The sequence below is a fragment of the Chlorocebus sabaeus genome, chromosome 22 (genome assembly GCF_047675955.1).
Source record: "Chlorocebus sabaeus isolate Y175 chromosome 22, mChlSab1.0.hap1, whole genome shotgun sequence".
Taxonomy (NCBI): Eukaryota; Metazoa; Chordata; class Mammalia; order Primates; family Cercopithecidae; genus Chlorocebus; species Chlorocebus sabaeus.
The window spans coordinates 41,437,706-41,457,522 of record NC_132925.1 but is presented as its reverse complement, the minus strand read 5'-3'; the positions used below and the strand labels follow the sequence as shown (position 1 = coordinate 41,457,522).

General features: G+C 38.2%; 1 protein-coding gene across 1 annotated transcript in view; it reads left to right on the top strand.

The window, feature by feature from the left end:
• Positions 1-19,817, top strand: part of IQCB1 (IQ motif containing B1) — a 73,638-nt gene that overhangs the window by 12,121 nt on the left and 41,700 nt on the right. Inside the window, exons 6-7 of the mRNA XM_007985637.3 lie at positions 18,067-18,160; positions 19,633-19,732. Of these exons, the coding sequence (XP_007983828.3) occupies positions 18,067-18,160; positions 19,633-19,732 (194 nt within the window). The remainder of the gene's footprint in view (positions 1-18,066; positions 18,161-19,632; positions 19,733-19,817) is intronic.

Genomic DNA, 19,817 nt, shown 5'->3' with positions numbered 1-19,817 from the left:
TACTGGGTCAAATTTTTCTGCTTCTTCACATGTCTATTAATGTTTTGTTTTATAGTGGACACCGTGAATGACACATTATAGAAATTCATATCTTCCTCTGAAGACTTGAGAGCAGTTAAATTCTGGCAGGTCAATTGTTCCTGTGGAGTTTTGGTTTTCGCCTTTCTATGGAGAGGTTTATTTCAGTTTTGCTGTTAGAGTATTGCCCTTAGTCCTGGTTCACAGTCCTTATACCTAAGGTGGGATCCTTCTGTGGTTTAAATGGAAAGCCCACCTTGTTAACCCAGACCATCTGACCTGGAAGAACCTAGACTCAAAACTCTGTATACCCAGCACTAGGCAAATGATGAAATTGCTGGTAATTGCTGCAACTTCTTATTTGAATTCTTTTCACTGTGTTAATAAACACACACTGGGAAAAGCCAGGCATATTAGTCAGGTTTCTCCAGAAAAACAGAACCAATAGAAGATATATGGAGAGAGAGAAAGAAAAAGTGCTTGATTATAAGGAATTGGCAATTATGGAGGCTAACAAGTCCTGAGATTTGCAGTTGGTAAGCTGGAGACCCAGGAGAGCTGATGGCCTAGTCTGAGTTTAAAGGCCTTAGAATCTGGAGAACTGATAGCGTAGTGCCAGTCCAAATGCCAGCAGGCTCAAGATCCATGAAGAAGCAGTGTTTCAGTTTGACTCTAAAGTCAGGAAAAAATGATGTCCCAACTCAAAGGCAGTCAGGCAAGAGGAATTTCCCTTTATGTAGGAGAGGTTCAATCTTTTGTTCTACTCAAGCCTTCAACTGATTGTATGAGACCCACCCACATTAAGGAAAGCAATCTACTTTACTCAGACTAAAAATTTAAATGTTAAACTCATCTAAAAATACCCTTACAGAAACACCCAGAATAGTGTTTGACTAGCACACAAGATAAATTTTGATTTCAGTCAGTGCATTTTATTTCAGGGTCATGTCTGTGTGCCTTTGCTTGCTATCTAAAACCTTCAAACAATTGCTTTTTATATTTTTTCCCGAGTTTATACATTTGGTCAGCAAAGCATGGGTCAACAAACTATGGCCTGTTGGCTAAATCCAGCTTATTTTTTTAAATTAAATTGTATTAGAACACAGCTATACCTGTTTGTTTATATTATCCATGACTACTTTCACTATAGCCCTAGAGTTCAGTAGTTTCTAGAGACTGTAATGCCTAAAATATTTTCTGGCCCGTAACTAACAGGAAAGTAAGTTCTATGAAGAAGAGCAGGGGACAACCAATGTGAACAAGAGTGATTCGAAAAAGCTTTGTGGGGCCAATGGTACCTGGTCTCTCTATCTCTAAAGCATGGGTGAGATTTGGAAATATGAGGGCATTACAGGCAAGGGAAATGGACAAGACCAGAAAAGAGGAATAAGTATGGCATCTTTGAGTCCCAGAGCAGATACCTACTAGAGTTAGAGTATTCTCATTCAGAAAGATTGAAAGCCAGATGCGGTGGCTCATGCCTGTATAATCCCAGCACTTTGGGAGGCTGAGATTACAGGATCACTTGACCCCAGGAGTTCACGACCAACCTGGGCAACACAGAAAGACCTAGCCAAGTGTGGTGGCACATACCTGTCTTCCTAGCTACTCAGGAGCCTAAGGCAGGAGGATTGCTTGAGCCCAGAAGCTCACGGCTGCAGTGAGCTATGGTCATGTCACTGCACCCCAGCTTTGGCAACAGAGCAAGAACTTCTCTCTTAAAAAAAAAAAAAAGGGAAAAAACAGAAAAAGAGTTTGAACTTGATTCTACAACAGTGAAGACACTTTTTTTGTCTATTACATTTTATTCTATTTTAAAAAGTATTCTCAGTTTTGTGTTCTTTTTTAAATTTTCATTAACTCTTTTTTTTCTTTTTTTAACTTTTATTTTAGGTTTGGGGGTATATGTGAAGGTTTGTTACATAGGTAAATGCATGTTGTGGGAGTTTGTTGCACGTATTATTTCATTACCCATGTATTAAACCCAGTACCCAATAGTTATCTTTTCTGTTCCTCTCCTTCCTTTCACCCTCCCCGCTAAAGTAGACCCCAGTGTCTGTTGTTTCCTTCTTTGTGTTCGTAAGTTCTTATCATTTAGCTCTCACTTAAAAGTGATAACATGCAGTATTTGTTTTTCTGTTCCTGTGTTAATTTGCTGAGGATAATAGCCTCCAACTGCATCCATGTTCCTGCAAAAGACATGATCTTGTTCTTTTTAATGACTGCATAGCATTCCATCGTATATTGGTAACACGTTTTCTTTTTTTTTTTTAATTTTTGTTTTTATTATTATAATTTAAGTTCTAGGGTACATGTGCACAACGTGCAGGTTTGTTACATATGTATATATGTGCCATGTTGGTGTGCTGTACCCATTAACTCGTCATTTACATTAGGTGTATCTCCTAATGCTATCCCTCCCCCCTGTCCCTTCCCCACAATAGGCCCTGGTGTGTGATGTTCCCCTTCCTGTATCCAAGTGATCTCATTGTTCAATTCCCACCTATCAGTGAGAACATGCAGTGTTTGGTTTTCTGTTCTTGCAATAGTTGGCTGAGAATGATGGTTTCCAGCTGCATCCATGTCCCTACAAAGGACACAAACTCATCCTTTTTATGACTGCATAGTATTCCATGGTGTATATGTGCCACATTTTCTTAATCCAGTCTGTCACTGATGGACATTTGGGTTGATTCCAAGTCTTTCCTATTGTGAATAGTGCCACAATAAATATAAGTGTGCATGTGTCTTTATAGCAGCATGATTTATAATCCTTTGGGTATATACCCAGTAATGGGATGGCTGGGTGAAACGGTATTTCTAGTTCTAGATCCTGGAGGAATCGCCACACTGTTTTCCACAATGGTTGAACTAGTTTAGAGTCCCACCAACAGAGCAAAAGTGTTCCTATTTCTCCACATCCTCTCCAGCACCTGTTGTTTCCTGACTTTTTAATGATTGCCATTCTAACTGGTATGAGATGGTATCTCATTGTGGTTTTGATTTGCATTTCTCTAATGGCCAGTGATGATGAGCATTTTTTCATGTGTCTGTTGGCTGTATGAAGGTCTTCTTTTGAGAAGTGTCTGTTCGTATCCTTTGCCCAAGTTTTGATGGGGTTGTTTGCTTTTTTCTTGTAAATTTGTTTGAATTCTTTGTAGGTTCTGGATATTAGCCCTTTGTCAGATCAGTAGATTGCAAAAATTTTCTCCCATTCTGTAGGTTGCCTGTTCGCTCTGGTGGTGGTTTCTTTTGCTGTGCAGAAGCTCTTTAGTTTAATTAGATCCCATTTGTCTATTTTGGCTTTTGTTGCCATTGCTTTTGGTATTTTAGACTTGAAGTCCTTGCCCATGCCTATGTCCTGAATGGTATTACCTAGGTTTTCTTCTAGGGTTTTTATGGTTTTAGGTCTAACATTTAAGTCTCTAATCCATCTTGAATTAATTTTCGTATAAGGAGTAAAGAAAGGATCCAGTTTCAGCTTTCTACTTATGGCTAGCCAATTTTCCCAACACCATTTATTAAATAGGGAATCCTTTCCCCATTTCTTGTTTTTGTCAGGTTTGTCAAAGATCAGATGGCTGCAGATATGTGGTATTATTTCTGAGGCCTCTGTTCTGTTCCATTGGTCTATATCTCTGTTTTGGTACCAGTACCATGCTGTTTTGGTTACTGTAGCCTTGTAGTATAGTTTGAAGTCAGGTAGCATGATGCCTCCAGCTTTGTTCTTTTGACTTAGGATTGTCCTGGCAATGCGGGCTCTTGTTTGGTTCCATATGAACTTTAAAGCAGTTTTTTCCAATTCTGTGAAGAAAGTCATTGGTAGCTTGATAGGGATGGCATTGAATCTATAAATTACCTTGGGCAGTATGGCCGTTTTCACGATATTGATTATTCCTATCCATGAGCATGGTATGTTCTTCCATTTCTTTGTGTCCTCTTTTATTTCACTAAGCAGTGGTTTGTGGTTCTCCTTGAAGAGGTCCTTTACATCCCTTGTAAGTTGGATTCCTAGGTATTTTATTTTCTTTGAAGCAATTGTGAATGGAAGTTCATTCATGATTTGGCTCTCTGTTTGTCTGTTACTGGTGTATAAGAATGCTTGTGATTTTTGCACATTAATTTTGTATCCTGAGACTTTCCTGAAGTTGCTTATCAGCTTAAGGAGATTTTGGGCTGAGACAATGGAGTTTTCGAAATATATAATCATGTCATCTGCAAACAGGGACAATTTGACTTCTTCCTTTCCTAACTGAATACCCTTGATTTCTTTCTCTTGCCTGATTGCCCTGGCCAGAACTTCCAACACTGTGTTGAATGAGTGGTGAGAGAAAGCATCCCTGTCTTGTGCCAGTTTTCAAAGGGAATGCTTCCAGTTTTTGCCCATTCATTATGATATTGGCTGTGGGTTTGTCATAAATAGCTCTTATTATTTTGAGATACATTCCATCAATACCCAATTTATTGAGAGTTTTTAGCATGAAGGGCTGTTGAATTTTGTCAAAGGCCTTTTCTGCATCTATTGAGAGAATCATGTGGTTTTTGTCTTTGGTTCTGTTTATATGCTGGATTACGTTTATTGATTTGCGTATGTTGAACCAGCCTTGCATCCCAGGGATGGAGCCCACTTGATCATGGTAGATAAGCTTTTTGATGTGCTGCTGGATTCGGTTTTCCAGTATTTTATTGAGGATTTTTGCATCGATGTTCATCAGGGATATTGGTCTAAAATTCTCTTTTTTTTGTTGTGTCTCTGTCAGGCTTTGGTATCAGGATGATGTTGACCTCATAAAATGAGTTAGGGAGGATTCCCTCTTTTTCTATTGATTGGAATACTTTCAGAAGGAATGGTACCAGCTCCTCCTTGTACCTCTGGTAGAATTCAGCTGTGAATCCATCTGGTCCTGGACTTTTTTTGGTTGGTAGGCTATTAATTATTGCCTCAATTTCAGAGCCTACTGTTGGTCTATTCAGGGATTCAACTTCTTCCTGGTTTAGTCTTGGGAGAGTATAAGTGTCCAGGAAATTATCCATTTCTTCTAAGTTTTCTAGTTTATTTGCATAGAGGTGTTTATAGTATCCTCTGATGGTAATTTGTATTTCTGTGGGGTCCGTGGTGATATCTCCTTTATCATTTTTTATTGCGTCTATTTGATTCTTCTCTCTTCCTTCTTTATTAGTCTTGCTAGTGGTCTATCAATTTTGTTGATCTTTTCAAAAAACCAGCTCCTGGATTCATTGATTTTTTGGAGGGTTTTTGTGTCTCTATCTCCTTCAGTTCTGCTCTGATCTTAGTTATTTCTTGCCTTCTGCTAGCTTTTGAATGTGTTTGCTCTTGCTTCTCTAGTTCTTTTAATTGTGATGTTGGGGTGTCAATTTTAGATCTTTCCAGCATTCTCTGGTGGGCATTTAGTGCTATAAATTTCCCTCCACACACTGCTTTAAATGTGTCCCAGAGATTCTGGTATGTTGTGTCTTTGTTCTCATTGGTTTCAAAGAACATCTTTATTTCTGCCTTCATTTCATTATTTACCCAGTAGTCATTCAGGAGCAGGTTGTTCAGTTTCCATGTAGTTGAGTGGTTTTGATTGAGTTTCTTAGTTCTGAGTTCTAGTTTGATTGCACTGTGGTCCGAGAGACAGTTTGTTATAATTTCTGTTCTTTTATATTTGATGAGGATTGCTTTACTTCCAACTATGTGGTCAATTTTGGAATAAGTGTGATGTGGTGCTGAGAAGAATGTATAGTCTGTTGATTTGGGGTGGAGAGTTCTGTAGATGTCTATTAGGTCTGCTTGGTGCAGAGTTGAGTTCCATTCCTGGATATCATTGTTAACTTTCTGTATCATTGATCTGTCTAATGTTGTCAATGGGGTGTTAAAGTCTCCCATTATTATTGTATGGGAGTCTAAATCTCTTTGTAAGTCTCTAAGGACTTGCTTTATGAATCTGGGTGCTCCTGTATTGGGTGCATATATATTTAGTTTAGTTAGCTCTTCCTGATGAATTGATCCCGTTACCATTATGTAATGGCCTTCTTTGTCTCTTTTGATTTTTGATGGTTTAAAGTCTGTTTTATCAGAGACTAGGATTGCAACCCCTGCTTTTTTTTGTTTTCCATTTGCTTGGTAGATCTTCCTCCATCTCTTTATTTTGATCCTATGTATGTCTCTTCAGGTGAGATGGGTCTCCTGAATACAGCAAACTGATGGGTCTTGACTCTTTATCCAATTTGCTAGTCTGTGTCTTTTAATTGGACAATTTAGTCCATTTATATTTAAGGTTAATATTGTTATGTGTGAACTTGATCCTGTCATTAAGATATTAGCTGGTTATTTTGCTCATTAGTTGATGCAGTTTCTTCCTAGAATCGATGGACTTTATATTTTGACATGTTTTTGCAATGGCTGGTACTGGTTGTTCCTTTCCATGTTTAGTGCTTCCTTCAGGATCTCTTGTAGGTCAGGCCTGGTAGTGACAAAATCTCTAAGCATTTGCTTGTCTGTAAAGGATTTTATTTCTCCTTCACTTCTGAAACTTAGTTTGGCTGGATATGAAATTCTGGGTTGAAAATTCTTTTCTTTAAGACTGTTGAATATTGGCCCCCACTCTCTTCTGGCTTGTAAAGTTTCTGCCAAGAGATCTGCTGTTAGTCTGATGTTCTTCACTTTGTGGGTAACCTGACCTTTTCTCTGGCTGCCCTTAACATTTTTTCCTACCTTTCAACTTTGGTGAATCTGACAATTATGTGTCTTGGAGTTGCTCTTCTCGAGGAGTATCTTTGTGGTGTTCTCTGTATTTCCTGAATTTGAATGTTGGCCTGCGTTACTAGGTTGGGGAAGTTCTCCTAGATGTTATCCTGCAGGGTGTTTTCCAACTTGGTTCCATTTTCCCCGTCACTTTCAGGCACACCAATCAGATGTAGATTTGGTCTTTTCACATAATCCCACATTTCTTCAGGCTTTGTTCATTTCTTTTTACTCTTTTTTCTCTACATTTCTCTTGTCACTTCATTTCATTCATTTGATCTTCAATCACTGATAATCTTTCTTCCAGTTGATCGAATCAGTTACTGAAGCTTGTGCATTTGTCACGTATTTCTCGTGTCATGGTTTTCATCTCTATCAGTTCTTTTAAGGTCTTCTCTGCATTGATTATTCTAGTTATCCATTCTTCCATTCTTTTTTCAAGGTTTTTAGTTTCTTTGTGCTAGTTACATAGTTCCTCCTTTAGCTCTGAGAAGTTTGATCGACTGAAGCCTTCTTCTCTCAACTCATCAAAGTCATTCTCTGTCCATCTTTGTTCTGTTGCTGGCGATGAGCTGCGTTCCTTTGGAGGGGGAGATGCGCTCTGATTTTTTGAATTTCCAGCTTTTCTGCACTGCTTTTTCCCCATCTTTGTGGTTTTATCTGCCTCTGGTCTTTGATGATGGTGACATACTGATGGGGTTTTGGTGTGGGTGTCCTTTCTGTTTGTTAGTTTTCCTTCTAACAATCAGGACCCTCAGCTGCAGGTCTGTTGGAGTTTGCTTGAGGTCCACTCCAGACCCTGTTTGCCTGGGTGTCAGCAGCGGAGGCTGCAGAAGATAGAATATTGCTGCACAGCAAGTGTTGCTGTCTGATTCTTGCTCTGGAAGCTTCGTCTCATGGTGTACCCAGCCATGTGAGGTGTGATGTGTCGGTCTGCACCTAGTTGGGGATGTCTCCCAGTTAGGCTACTCAGGGGTCAGGGACCCACTTGAGCAGGCGGTCTGTACATTCTCAGATCTCAACCTCCGTGCTGGGAGAACCACTGCTCTCTTCAAAGCTGTCAGACAGGGACTTTTACATCTGCAGAGGTTTATTCTGTTTTTTGTTTAGCTATACCCTGTCCCCAGAGGTGGAGTCCACAGAGACAGGCAGGCCTCCTTGAACTGCAGTGGGCTCCACGCAATTCAAGCTTCCTGGCGGCTTTGTTTATCTACTTAAGCCTCTGCAATGGCGGGCGCCCCTCCCTCAGCCTCGCTGCCGCCTTGCCGTTAGATATCCGACTCCTGTGCTAGCAATGAGGGAGGCTCTGTGGGCATGGGACCCTCCGGGCCAGGTGTGGGATATAATCTCCTAATGTGCCATTTGCTAAGACCCTTGGTAAAGCGCAGTATTAGGGTGGGAGTTACCCGATTTTCCAGGTAGTGTGTGTCTCAATTTCCCTTGGCTAGGAACAGGAATTCTCTTTTCCTAGTGAGGCGATGCCTCACCTGCTTCAGCTCTCGCTGGTCAGGCTGCACCCGCAGAGCAGCATCAACTGTCCAACACGTCCCAGTGAGATGAACCCGGTACCTCAGTTGAAAATGCAGAAATCACCTGTCTTCTATGTCACTCGCGCTGGGAGCTGGAGGCTGGAGCTGTTCCTATTCAGCCATCTTGGGCACCACTGCCCCAGTTTTTTTTGTCTTTTTTTTTTTGAGGAGACATAAAAGTATGCTGGAGAGAGTGGAAGAATAGACTATTTTAAATAATTGCAGTAAGCTAGAAGAACTAAGGGATAAGCATCTTGACTCACTATGACTTTGGAAAAAAAGAGGGTCAAATGAAATATTAAGAAAAAAATTGTAAGAATATAAAAGATGTAATATGAGACACTGCTTTTCTTAGTTCCACATAGGGAATGTAGTAGGATTATTTTGCTCCAAGCTGTCTGTCAGTTGATTTTTTAAAAATGATATTTCCTCACCAGGTACCCACAAATGGGAATCCAAAAATAACTAATGAGGAGAGTGGAACTTGGCATTAATGAATACATTATATTAATATGAAAACTTTTTACCTCGTGTGTGCTAGCAATTTGCTTAAGTATAATGACAGCAGAGGTTCATCTTAGAATTTATAAGAAGTGATAAGTCTACAAGGCTGAAACCCCTTTACCTTAGAAGAGTTCTTAGCTATATGTACATTTGGGCCCACTACTATATCAAAGTTTGAACAGATTCACAACTTTTGTCAATTATGGATAGAGATAGTAATAACTCAGTCACTCGACTTACTCTGTTCAGGCTGCTGTAACAAAATACTGTAGACTTGGTGACTTAAAGACATTTATTTCTATAGTTCTGGGGACTAAGAAGTCCAAGATCAAGAAGCCAACAGATTCACTTCTTCATGGGGCCCACTTCCTGGCTTGCAGACAGCCACTCTCTTGTGTGTTCACATGACCTCCTCTTTGTGTTTGTGTGGCGAGGGAGAGGCAGCTCTCTTGTCTCTTTCTTGTCATTTCCTTCTTTCTTTCTTATAAGGGCACTAATCCCATCATGAAGACACCACCCTCATGACCCAGTCCAAACCTCAAAAGTCCCTACCATCACATTAGAGGTTAGGGTTTAAACATACGAGTTTTCAGGGACACAAACAGTCTGTAATGATCACCATGATATATTAAGTTATATTTAAGGTGCTTTGGGTATATAAAGAATAGACACAGTCTTACATTTAAGGCATTCCCAGGCTAATAGAGTAGAAAAAGTCTTAGCCATTCCTAATAGAAAGCCTAAAATAGATGTATTTTTAGTTTAAGAATTTTTTTTTTTAATTAGAAGAATGAAATCAAATGAGAGGTATAATAGTACAGACAACAAGCTGGTTTGAGTATAAGAAATACTGTTGGTAGAGAATTTTTTTCTTTTCTTTCTTTTTTTTTATTATACTTTAAGTTACGGGATATATGTGCCGGATGCCCAGGTTTGTTACATGGGTATACATGTGCCATGGTGGTTTGCTGCACCCATCAACTCATCATCTAGGTTTTAAGCCCTGCATGCATTAGGTATTTGTCCTAATGCTATCCCTCCCCTTGCTCCCCACCCCCGACAGACCCCAATATGTGATGTTCCTCTCCCTGTGTCCATGTGTTCTCATTGTTCAACTCCCACTTAAGAGTGAGAACATGCGGTGTTTGGTTTTCTGTTCCTGTGTTAGTTTGCTGAGAATGATGGTTTCCAGCTTCATCCATGTCCCTGCAAAGGACATGAACTCATTCTTTTTTATGGCTGCATAGTATTCCATGATGTATATATGCCACATTTGTTTGTCCAAGCTATCATTGATGGGCATTTGGGTTGGTTCCAAGACTTTGCTATTGTAAATAGTGCTGCAATAAACATACGTGTGCATGTGTCTTTATAGTAGAATGATTTATAATTCTTTGGGTATATACCCAGTAATGGAATTGCTGGGTCAAATGGTATTTCTGATTCTAGATCCTTAAGGAATTGCCACACTATCTTCCACAATGGTTGAACTTACATTCCCACCAACAGTGTAAAAGCATTCCTATTTCTCTGCATCCTCTCCAGCATCTGTTGTTTCCTGACTTTTTAATGATTGCCACTCTAATTGGAGTGAGATGATATCTCATTGTGGTTTTGATTTGCATTTCTGTAATGACCAGTGATGATGAGCTTTTTTTCATATGTTTGTTGGCCTCATAAATGTCTTCTTTTGAGTAGTGTCTATTCGTATCCTTCACCCACTTTTTGATTTTTTTTTTCTTGTAAATTTGTTTAAGTTCCTTTTAGATTCTTGATATTCGACCTTCATCAGACGGGTAGATTGCAAACATTTTCTCCTATTCTGTAGGCTGCCTGTTCACTCTGATGATAGTTTCTTTTGCTGTGCAGAAGCTCTTTAGTTTAGTTAGATCCCATTTGTCTATTTTGGCTTTTGTTGCAATTGCTTTTTGTGTTTTAGCCATGAAATCTTTGCCCCATGCCTATGTCCTGAATGTTATTACCTAGGTTTTCTTCTAGGGTTTTTATGGTTTTAGGTCTTATGTTTAAGTCTTTAATCTATCTTGAGTTAATTTTTGTATAAGGAGTAAGGAAAGGATCCAGTTTCAGCTTTCTACTTATGGCTAGCCAATTTTCCCGGCACCGTTTATTAAATAGGGAATCCTTTCCCCATTTCTTGTTTTTGTCAGGTTTGTCAAAGATCACATGGCTGCAGATGTGTGGTATTATTTCTGAGGCCTCTGTTCTGTTCCATTGGTTTACATATGTGTTTTGATACCAGTACCATGATGTTTTGGTTATTATAGCCTTGTAGTATAGTTCAAAGTCAGGCAGTATGATGCCTCCAGCTTTGTTCTTTTTGGTTAGGATTGTCTTCGCTATATGGGCTCTTTTTTTTTTTTTTTTTTTTTTTGATTCTGTATGAAATTTAAAGTAGTGTTTTCTAAATCTGTGAAGAAAGTCAATGGTAGTTTGATGGAAATAGCATTGAATCTGTAAATCACTTTGGGCAGTATGGCCATCTTCACGATACTGATTCTTTCTGTCCATAAGCATGGAATTTTTTTTCCATTTGTTTGTTTCCTCTCTTATTTCCTTGAGCAGCATTTTGTAGTTCTCCTTGAAGAGGTCTTTCACGTCCCTTGTAAGTTGTATTCCTAGGTATTTTATTCTGTTTGTAGCAATTGTGAATGGGAGTTTACTTATGATTTGTCTCTGTGTTTGTCTATTATTGGTATATAGGAATGCTTGTGATTTTTGCACATTGATTTTGTATCTGGAGACTTTGCTGAAGTTGCTTATCAGCTTAAGGAGGTTTTGGGCTGAGATGATGGGGTTTTCTAAATATACAGTCATGTCATCTGCAAGCAGAGACAATTTGACTTTCCCTCTTCCTATTCAAATACACTTTCTTTCTCTTGCCTGATTGCCCTGGCCAGAACTTCCAATACTGTGTTGAATAGGGGTGAAGAGAGAGGGCATCCTTGTCTTGTGCCTGTTTTCAAAGGGAATGTTTCCAGTTTTTGCCCGTTCAGTATGATATTGACTGTGGGTTTCTCATAAATAATTATTATTTTGAGATATGTTCCATGGATAACTAGTTCATTAAGAGTTTTAGCATGAAGGGGTGTTGAATTTTATCAAAGGCCTTTTTTGCTTCTATTGAGGTAATCATGTGATTTTTGTCATTGGTTCTGTTTATGTAGTGGATTGCTTTTATTGATTTAGATGTGTTAAACCATTCTTGCATCAAGTGATGAAGCCAGCTTAATCATGGCTGATAAGTTTTTTGATGTGCTGCTGGATTCGGTCTACCAGTATTTTATTGAGGATTTTTGCATCGATGTTCATGAGAGATACTGGCCTGAAATTTTCTTTTTTTGTTGTGTCTGTGCCAGGTTTTGGTATCAAGATGATGCTGCCCTCATAAAATGAGTTAGGGAGGAGTCCCTCTTTTTCTATTGTTTGGAATAGTTTCAAAAGGAATGGTACCAACTCCTCTTTGTACCTCTGGTAAAATTCGGCTATGAATCCGTCTGGTCCTGGGCTTATTTTGGTTGATAGGCTATTAATTACTGCCTCAATTTCAGAACTTGTTATTGGTCTATTCAGGAATTCAGTTTCTTCCTTATTTAGTCTTGGGAGGGTGTATATGTCCAGGAATTTGTCCATTTCTTCTAGATTTTCTAGTTTATTTGTGTAGAGGTGTTTATAGTGTTCTCTGATGTTAGTTTGTATTTCTGTGGGATCAGTGGTGATGTCCCCTTTATCATTTTTTATTGTATCTATCTGATTCTTCTTGCCTTTCCTTTTTATTAGTCTGGCTAGTGGTCTATTTTGTTAATCTTTTCAGAAAACCAGCTCCTGGATTCATTGATTTTTTGAAGGGTTTTTCATGTCTCTATCTCCTTCAGTTCTGCTCTAATCTTAGTTATTTCTTGTCTTCTGCTAGCTTTTGAATTTGTTTACTCTTACTTCTCTAGTTCTCTTAATTGTGATGTTAGGGTGTCGATTTTAGATCTTTCCCACTTTCTCCTGTGGGCATTTAGTGCTATAAATTTCCCTCTACACACTGTTGTAGCTGAGTCCCAGAGATTCTGATATGTTGTGTCTTTGTTCTCATTGGTTTCAAATAACTTATTTATTTCTGCCTTTTGTTATTTACCCAGTAGTCATTCAGGAAACTACATGCAGTTTCCATGTAGTTGTGCGATTTTGAGTGAGTTTATTAATACTTAGTTCTAATTTGATTGCACTGTGGACAGAGACGGTTATGATTTCTGTTCTTTTGCATTTGCTGAGGAGTGTTTTACTTCCAATTACGTGGTCGATTTTAGAATAAGTAGAGAGTTCTGTAGATGTCTATTAGGTCTGCTTGGTCCAGAGGTGAGTTCAAGTCCTGAATATCCTTGTTAATTTTTTGTCTCATTGATCTGTCTAATACTGACAGTGGGGTGTAAAAGTCTCTCACTATTATTGTGTGGGAGTCTGTCTCTTCATAGGTCTCTGAGAACTTGCTTTATGAATCTGGGTGCTCCTGTATTGGGTGCATATATATTTAGGATAGTTAGCTCTTTTTGTTGCATTGATCCCTTTATCATTGCATAATGCCCTTCTTTGTCTTTTTTGATCTTTGTTGGTTTAAAGTCTGTTTTATCAGTGACTAGGATTGCAACCCCTGCTTTTTTTGGCTTTCCATTTGCTTGGTAAATATTCCTCCATCCCTTTATTTTGAGCCTGTGTGTGTCCTATCATGTGAGATAGGTCTCCTGAATACGGCACACAGATGGGTCTTGATTCTTTATCCAGTTTGCCAGTCTGTGTCTTTTAATTGGGGCATGTAGACCATTTACCTTTAAGGTTAATATTGTTATGCGTGAATTTGATCCTGTCATTATGATGCTAGATGGTTATTTTGCACGTTAGTTGATGCAGTTTCTTCATAGTGTCATTGAGCTTTCTATTTTGGTATGCTTTTGTAGTGGCTGGTACCGGTTTTTCATTTCCATGTTTAGTGCTTCCTTCAGGACTCTTGTAAGGCAGGCCTGGTGGTAACACAATCCGTCAGCATTTCCTTGTCTGTAAAGGATTTTATTTCTCCTTCACTTATGAAGCTTAGTTTGGCTGGATATGAAATTCTGGATTGAAAATTCTTTTCTTTAAGAATGTAGAATATTAGCCCCCACTCTCTTTTGGCTTGTAGGATTTCTGCAGAGAGATCCGCTGTTAGTCTGATGGGCTTCCCTTTGTAGATAACCTGATGTTTCTCTCTGGCTGCCCCTAAGATTTTTTTTTAACATTTCAACCTTGGAGAATCTGACAATTATGTGTGTTGGGGTTGCTCTTCTTGAGGTGTATCTTAGTGGTATTCTCGTATTTCCTGAATTTGAATGTTGGCTGGTGTTGCTAGGTTGGGGATGTTCTCCTGGATAATACCCTGAAGTATTTTCCAACTTGGTTCTATTCTCCCCATCACCTTCAGGTACACCAAGCAATCATACTTTTGGTCTTTTCACATAGTTCCATATTTCTTGGAGGCTTTGTTCATTTCTTTTCATTCTTCTTTCTCTAATCTTGTCTTCACACTTTATTTTGTTAAGTTGATTTCAATCTCTTATATCCTTCCTTCTGCTTGATCAATTTGGCTATTGATTCTTGGGTATGCTTCATGAAGCTCTCGTACTGCGTTTTTCAACTCCATCAGGTCATTTATGTTCTCCTCTAAACTGATTATTCTAGTTAGCAACTCGTCTAACCTCTTTTCAAGGTTCTTAGCTTCCTTACATTGGGTTAAAACATGCTCCTTTAGCTCAGAGGAATTCGTTATTACCCACCTTTTGAAGCCTACTTCAGTTAATTCATCAAACTCATTCTTGGTCCAGTTTTGTGCCCTTGCTGGGGAGGAATTTCAGTCATTTGGTGGAGAAAAGTCATTGTGGTTTTTGGAATTTTCAGCCTTTTTGTGCTGGTTTTTCCTCATCTCCATGGATTTATCTACCTTTAATCTTTGATGCTGATGACCTTTGGATGGGGATTTTTTGTGGGTGTCCTTTTAGTTGATGTTAATGTTACTGCTTTCTGTTTGTTAGTTTTCCTTCTAACAGACAGGTCCCTCTTCTGCAGGTCTGCTGGAGTTTGCTGGAGGTCCACTCCAGACCCTGTTCATCTGGGTATCAGCAGCAGAGGCTGCAGAACAGCAAATATTACTCTCAGCTCCTTCCTCTGGAAGCTTCATCTCAGAGTAGCACCCGCCTGATGCCTGCCAGAGCTCTCCTCTATGGAGGTGTCTCCCAGTCTGGAGGCACGGGGTCAAGGACCCACTTGAGGAGGCAGTCTGTTCCTTAGCAGAGCTCTAGCACTGTCCTGGGAGATGTGCCACTCTCTTCAGAGCGGGCAGGCAGGAACATTTAAGTCTGCTGAAACTGCACCCACAGCCTCCCCTGTCCCCAGGTGCTCTGTCCTAGGGAGATGTGGGAGTTTTATATATAAGCATCTTACTTGGGCTGCCGCCTTTGTTTTAGAGATGACTTGCCCAGTGAGCAGGAATCTAGAGAGGCAGTCTGGCCACAACAAGGCAGCTGTGTTCTACCCAGTCCAAACTTCCCGGTGGCTTCCTTAACACTGTGAGGGGAAAACTGCCTACTCAAGCCTCAGTAATGGTGGATGCCCTTCCCACCACCAAGCTCAATTGTCCCAGGTTGGTCGACTTCAGACTGCTGTGCTGGGAGCGAGAATTTCAAGCCAGTGGTTCTTAGCTTGCTGGACTCCGTGGGAGTGGGACCTGCTGAACAAGACCACTTGGCTCCTTGGCTTCAGACCCCTTTCCAGGGGAGTGAACAGTTTGTCTTGCTGAGATTTGTCCTGCTGAGGTTTGTCTTGCTGAGGAATGAGCCACCACTGAGGTATGAAAAGGAACTCCTGCTACTAGGTCAGTGTCTGCCCAAACAGCTGACCAGTTTTGTGCTTGAAACCCAGGGCCCTGGTGGTTTGGGCACATAGGGAATCTCCTGGTCTGTGAGTTGCAAAAACCATGAGAAAAAGGTAGTATCTGGGCTGGATAGCACAGTCCCACCTGGCTTCCCTTGGCTAGGGGAGGGAGGTCTCTGGCCCCTTGCACTTCCCGGGTGAGGCAATGCCCCACTCTGCTTCTGCTTGCCCTCTGTGGGCTGCACCCGTTGTCTAACCAGTCCCAGTGAGATGAACTGGGTACCTCAGTTGGAAATGCAGAAATCACTGCCTTCTGCATTGGTCTTGCTGAGAGCTGCAGACCAGAGCTGTTCCTCTTCAACCATCTTGCCAGATCCCCCTGGCAGATAATTTAACTCAGTGGTAGAGCATATGCGTTCCATGTAATAGGTTACAAATTCCATTTCTGAAATCTCCACTGGCATTTTGTGGGACGTTAGCACTAAATAAATATTTGCTAGATTTAGTTTAATTCAGGTCAGTTGAAGCCACATGAACTATAGAATTGTGTTAGATTTGATTTCTTTTGCTGGCTGTGCCACAAACTAACTCTAGGTTCAATAGCAAATCACTGGATTTCACTGTATGTCATTTTCCTCATTTGTAAAATAATTTCTGTCCCATTAATAGCTCAGACCATTATGTAAGCTTTATCTTTTCTTCAAAGCACCTTTATTTAATATTCCTATTTAAGAGCATTAATGATGCTTTTTCCTTATATATTATTAAAATTATATATTAATATGTTATGTATTTGTATATTGCTTTCATTATAAATATACTTATTCAGTTAATTATTTTCATTTATAGAGTCCTTAATACTTTTCATAATATTTTTCTGTCCTTTATTATTGTATTTTTATTGACCTAAAAGATTCTTTAATGGTATCAAAGAATTAACTGGCTACAGAAAAAGTAGGGCCACTTAACCACAGGGCAAAATTAAAACAGGGGCATAAAAAAGATGTGGCAAAAACTTGAATTAATTTATTAGTCTATTTACCTCGGAGCTTTTCAATCAGATTTCTGTTTTAATTAGATAGTATGTAGTTAGTAGATCACATGGTGGGACATACACGTTCTGGCCTAAAATACAAAGTGGTTTTGTATGTGTGTATGTGACAATTTTGATTTAAAGGTAAATTGTGTTAACTTGTCTCAGCAACCATGAATTTGCACATTATCTAATGTGCATTTTAAGGAAAGTAGGAAGTCTAAGAGTACAACACTATCCTTTGGGATTGACAACGATGAGAATTACCATGCCCTTTTTGATGTGTCTTTAAGTAAAACTCTGGCAAAGGTAGTTTCCTGAACTAAAAGGATAAAAGGATTCTTGCTCTAATGTGACGTTTCTTACGAGTTTTTTTTTTTTTCCATTGTTATATTCAAGTTAGCACATGTCAGTTTACTAAATACCTATGTAGCTCTGTGCTAGAATATTAGGAAGAAAATACTTTCATTATTATAAAGAATAATCATGGCAGTCATAATATTTTTGCTGGTCTCATCATTACTTTTGTGCTATAGTACAAACATTCAGGTAAGATTAGTGACTTTTATCCAACGTTCCACCAAAGTTACATGGCCAATAAATGACAAAATTGTAAATGGAATCTATGCTTCTTATTTCTCCTGTGGCACTCTAATTTATTATAATTTATCACCCTACTTTCCAGAAAGGAAGAGCCAGAAAAAAATTGTCATTTATTTGTTGACTAAATGTTGATTGAACATTTACTATGTGTCATAACTGTCCTAGAAACTGAGTTTGTATGGGGAGCTAAATGACATGATCTCTGCCCTCCTAAACTTATGAGTAGAAACTGGAACTGAAATACACTATTAATAATGTCTCTCATGCTGACATCTACATTTGCATATTGCAGTTGTTTTCATCCGAGTTGTATAACCAAATCACCCACCTAACTTTGTGCAAGTACAGGTATCCAGACTGCCTTTGGAGATTCAAATTCAGTATATTTGAACTAAAGCTTGTGCATAGATGTGTTTAAAAAGCTCAACAGGTGATTCTGATGCATAGCAAGTATTAAGAAATCCTAGTGTATCAACTTGTAGCCCTTACACTACTTATATTGTTTTATTTTATCTGGATAACAACCATTTCTAGTAGATACTATTATCCTGTAACCACAAGTTTTACAAATTAAGAAACTAACGTCAACAAAATCATGTCCCTCATAAATGGCTAAGTTAGATCCAGAAACTGTATACTCTAACTCCTCAGAGAGAAGTCTCCTTTAAAAAAAAAAAAAAAAAAAAACTATGGAAAAGTAAACTGGGCTTATCTTTTATGTTAAGGCTGAAGAAAAAGATGAATTACTACACTTTTTCCAAATTGTGACTGATTCTCTCTTCTGGCTTTTGGGAGGCCATGTTGAACTTATTCAGAATGGTAAGAGAAAAGATTTTAATGTAACTAATAGCTATTGTAGAATCAACTGCTAACAGTTTGATCTTTTTTTCCAAAAACAAATGCCACATTAACTGTGCAGATAACCTCACTGAAATGAAACCATGTTGAAATAAACTCACAATTTTTAAAAATGGATATTCCAGTTTTACATAGCCAACATCAACAATGTGAATATTAAATTAAGGAGAATACTGTTGAAATAAAACTTTAGCTTTTTCTGTTTAGCAAATCTAAGATGAAGACAAATGATAATTTGAACAGTTTATTCCTGAAAATAACTTTTAAGTTTAAAAGATTGCAGTCAGTGTTTTAGATGTATCATGAGAGAAATCCCTATATTCAGGGTGGATATGATTTAACTCATATAGTCTAACTATCCAAGTAAGAGTAAACTTTTATTTAATGACCTTTTAGTGAACTTGGAAGTTATAGGATATTTCTGTTTACATTGAGAGATTTAAACATGTATGAGTTTTATGTTTTCTTAAGACTGAAAAAATAATTCTTAGTTACATTCATGGCACTCTTCCTAGAAAAATTTCATCTAATATAAATGTAACACTCTAAGAATATTTTTTTAAGTAATACTTGAACTGAAATTTTACTTTTAGCTTTTCTCCTCAGAATCATTGCATGCACATAAGTTGAAGAGTCAAATAGTTCTATAAGGATCATTAAAACATACACACAATCCCTGGCTCTCATGCCCATTCCATTTCCCATTTTCCAAAGGCAACTACTTTCAGTTAGTATAACTAATACCTTGGTAGTTATGCTCAGTTATTGAGTATGGAATGGAATGGAAACTGACATTTGTTAGAAACGTTCCCTGTTCTAGGAGATTTTACATTAGCTCATGTGAGAGCTATTTCTAGTTTTATAGATGAAGAAATAGTTTCTAAGAGGTTAAGCCACTTGTATAAGTATCCAGTGTTAAATCGTTATAACTAGCTGCTCAGAGCTTAAAGATTACAAATCAATAAAAGGAAATTTTTGTAGTTAATGTATTCATTATTAGATAAAACAGTATGTCACAAAATTAAATTTTTTAAGGATGTGAGCAACCAATTATAGTCATCTGTGCCATTTCCATTTCCTTATATTCTGTCTTTGCAGAAAATTTGTTTTTATTCACTGAAATTCATTGATAGAAGAAAAAGATTCAGATTTAGGATATGTTATTTTCTATTTAAAGAGAGATAACAATAGATTCTTACCTTAGTATTTATGCCTATTGTCTGACTATATTCATAAAAATGAAATGACTTATTTATGGCTATGTAAAATTGCCATGAATTTTACATCTTAAAATCTTCTTTATTGTAGAGTCTGCAAAGTCAGAAAGTTTAGCAGAAATGGTCATGCTTTGATTTGGTTTGAAAAGAACAAAATCTTTCTTTGTTATTGTAAAATATTTGCTTTAATCTTTCTTTTTTTTTCTTTTCCTTTAGTACTACAAAGTGATCATTTCTTACATTTACTGCAAGCTGACAATGTCCAAATAGGATCTGCAGTCATGATGATGCTACAGAATATACTACAGATCAACAGGTTACTTGGTTTTCACAAAATGTTACTGTTTTTTTAATCAGAAGCATTACCAATTTTATTCCAATTTTGTTAAAATTGACTGCAT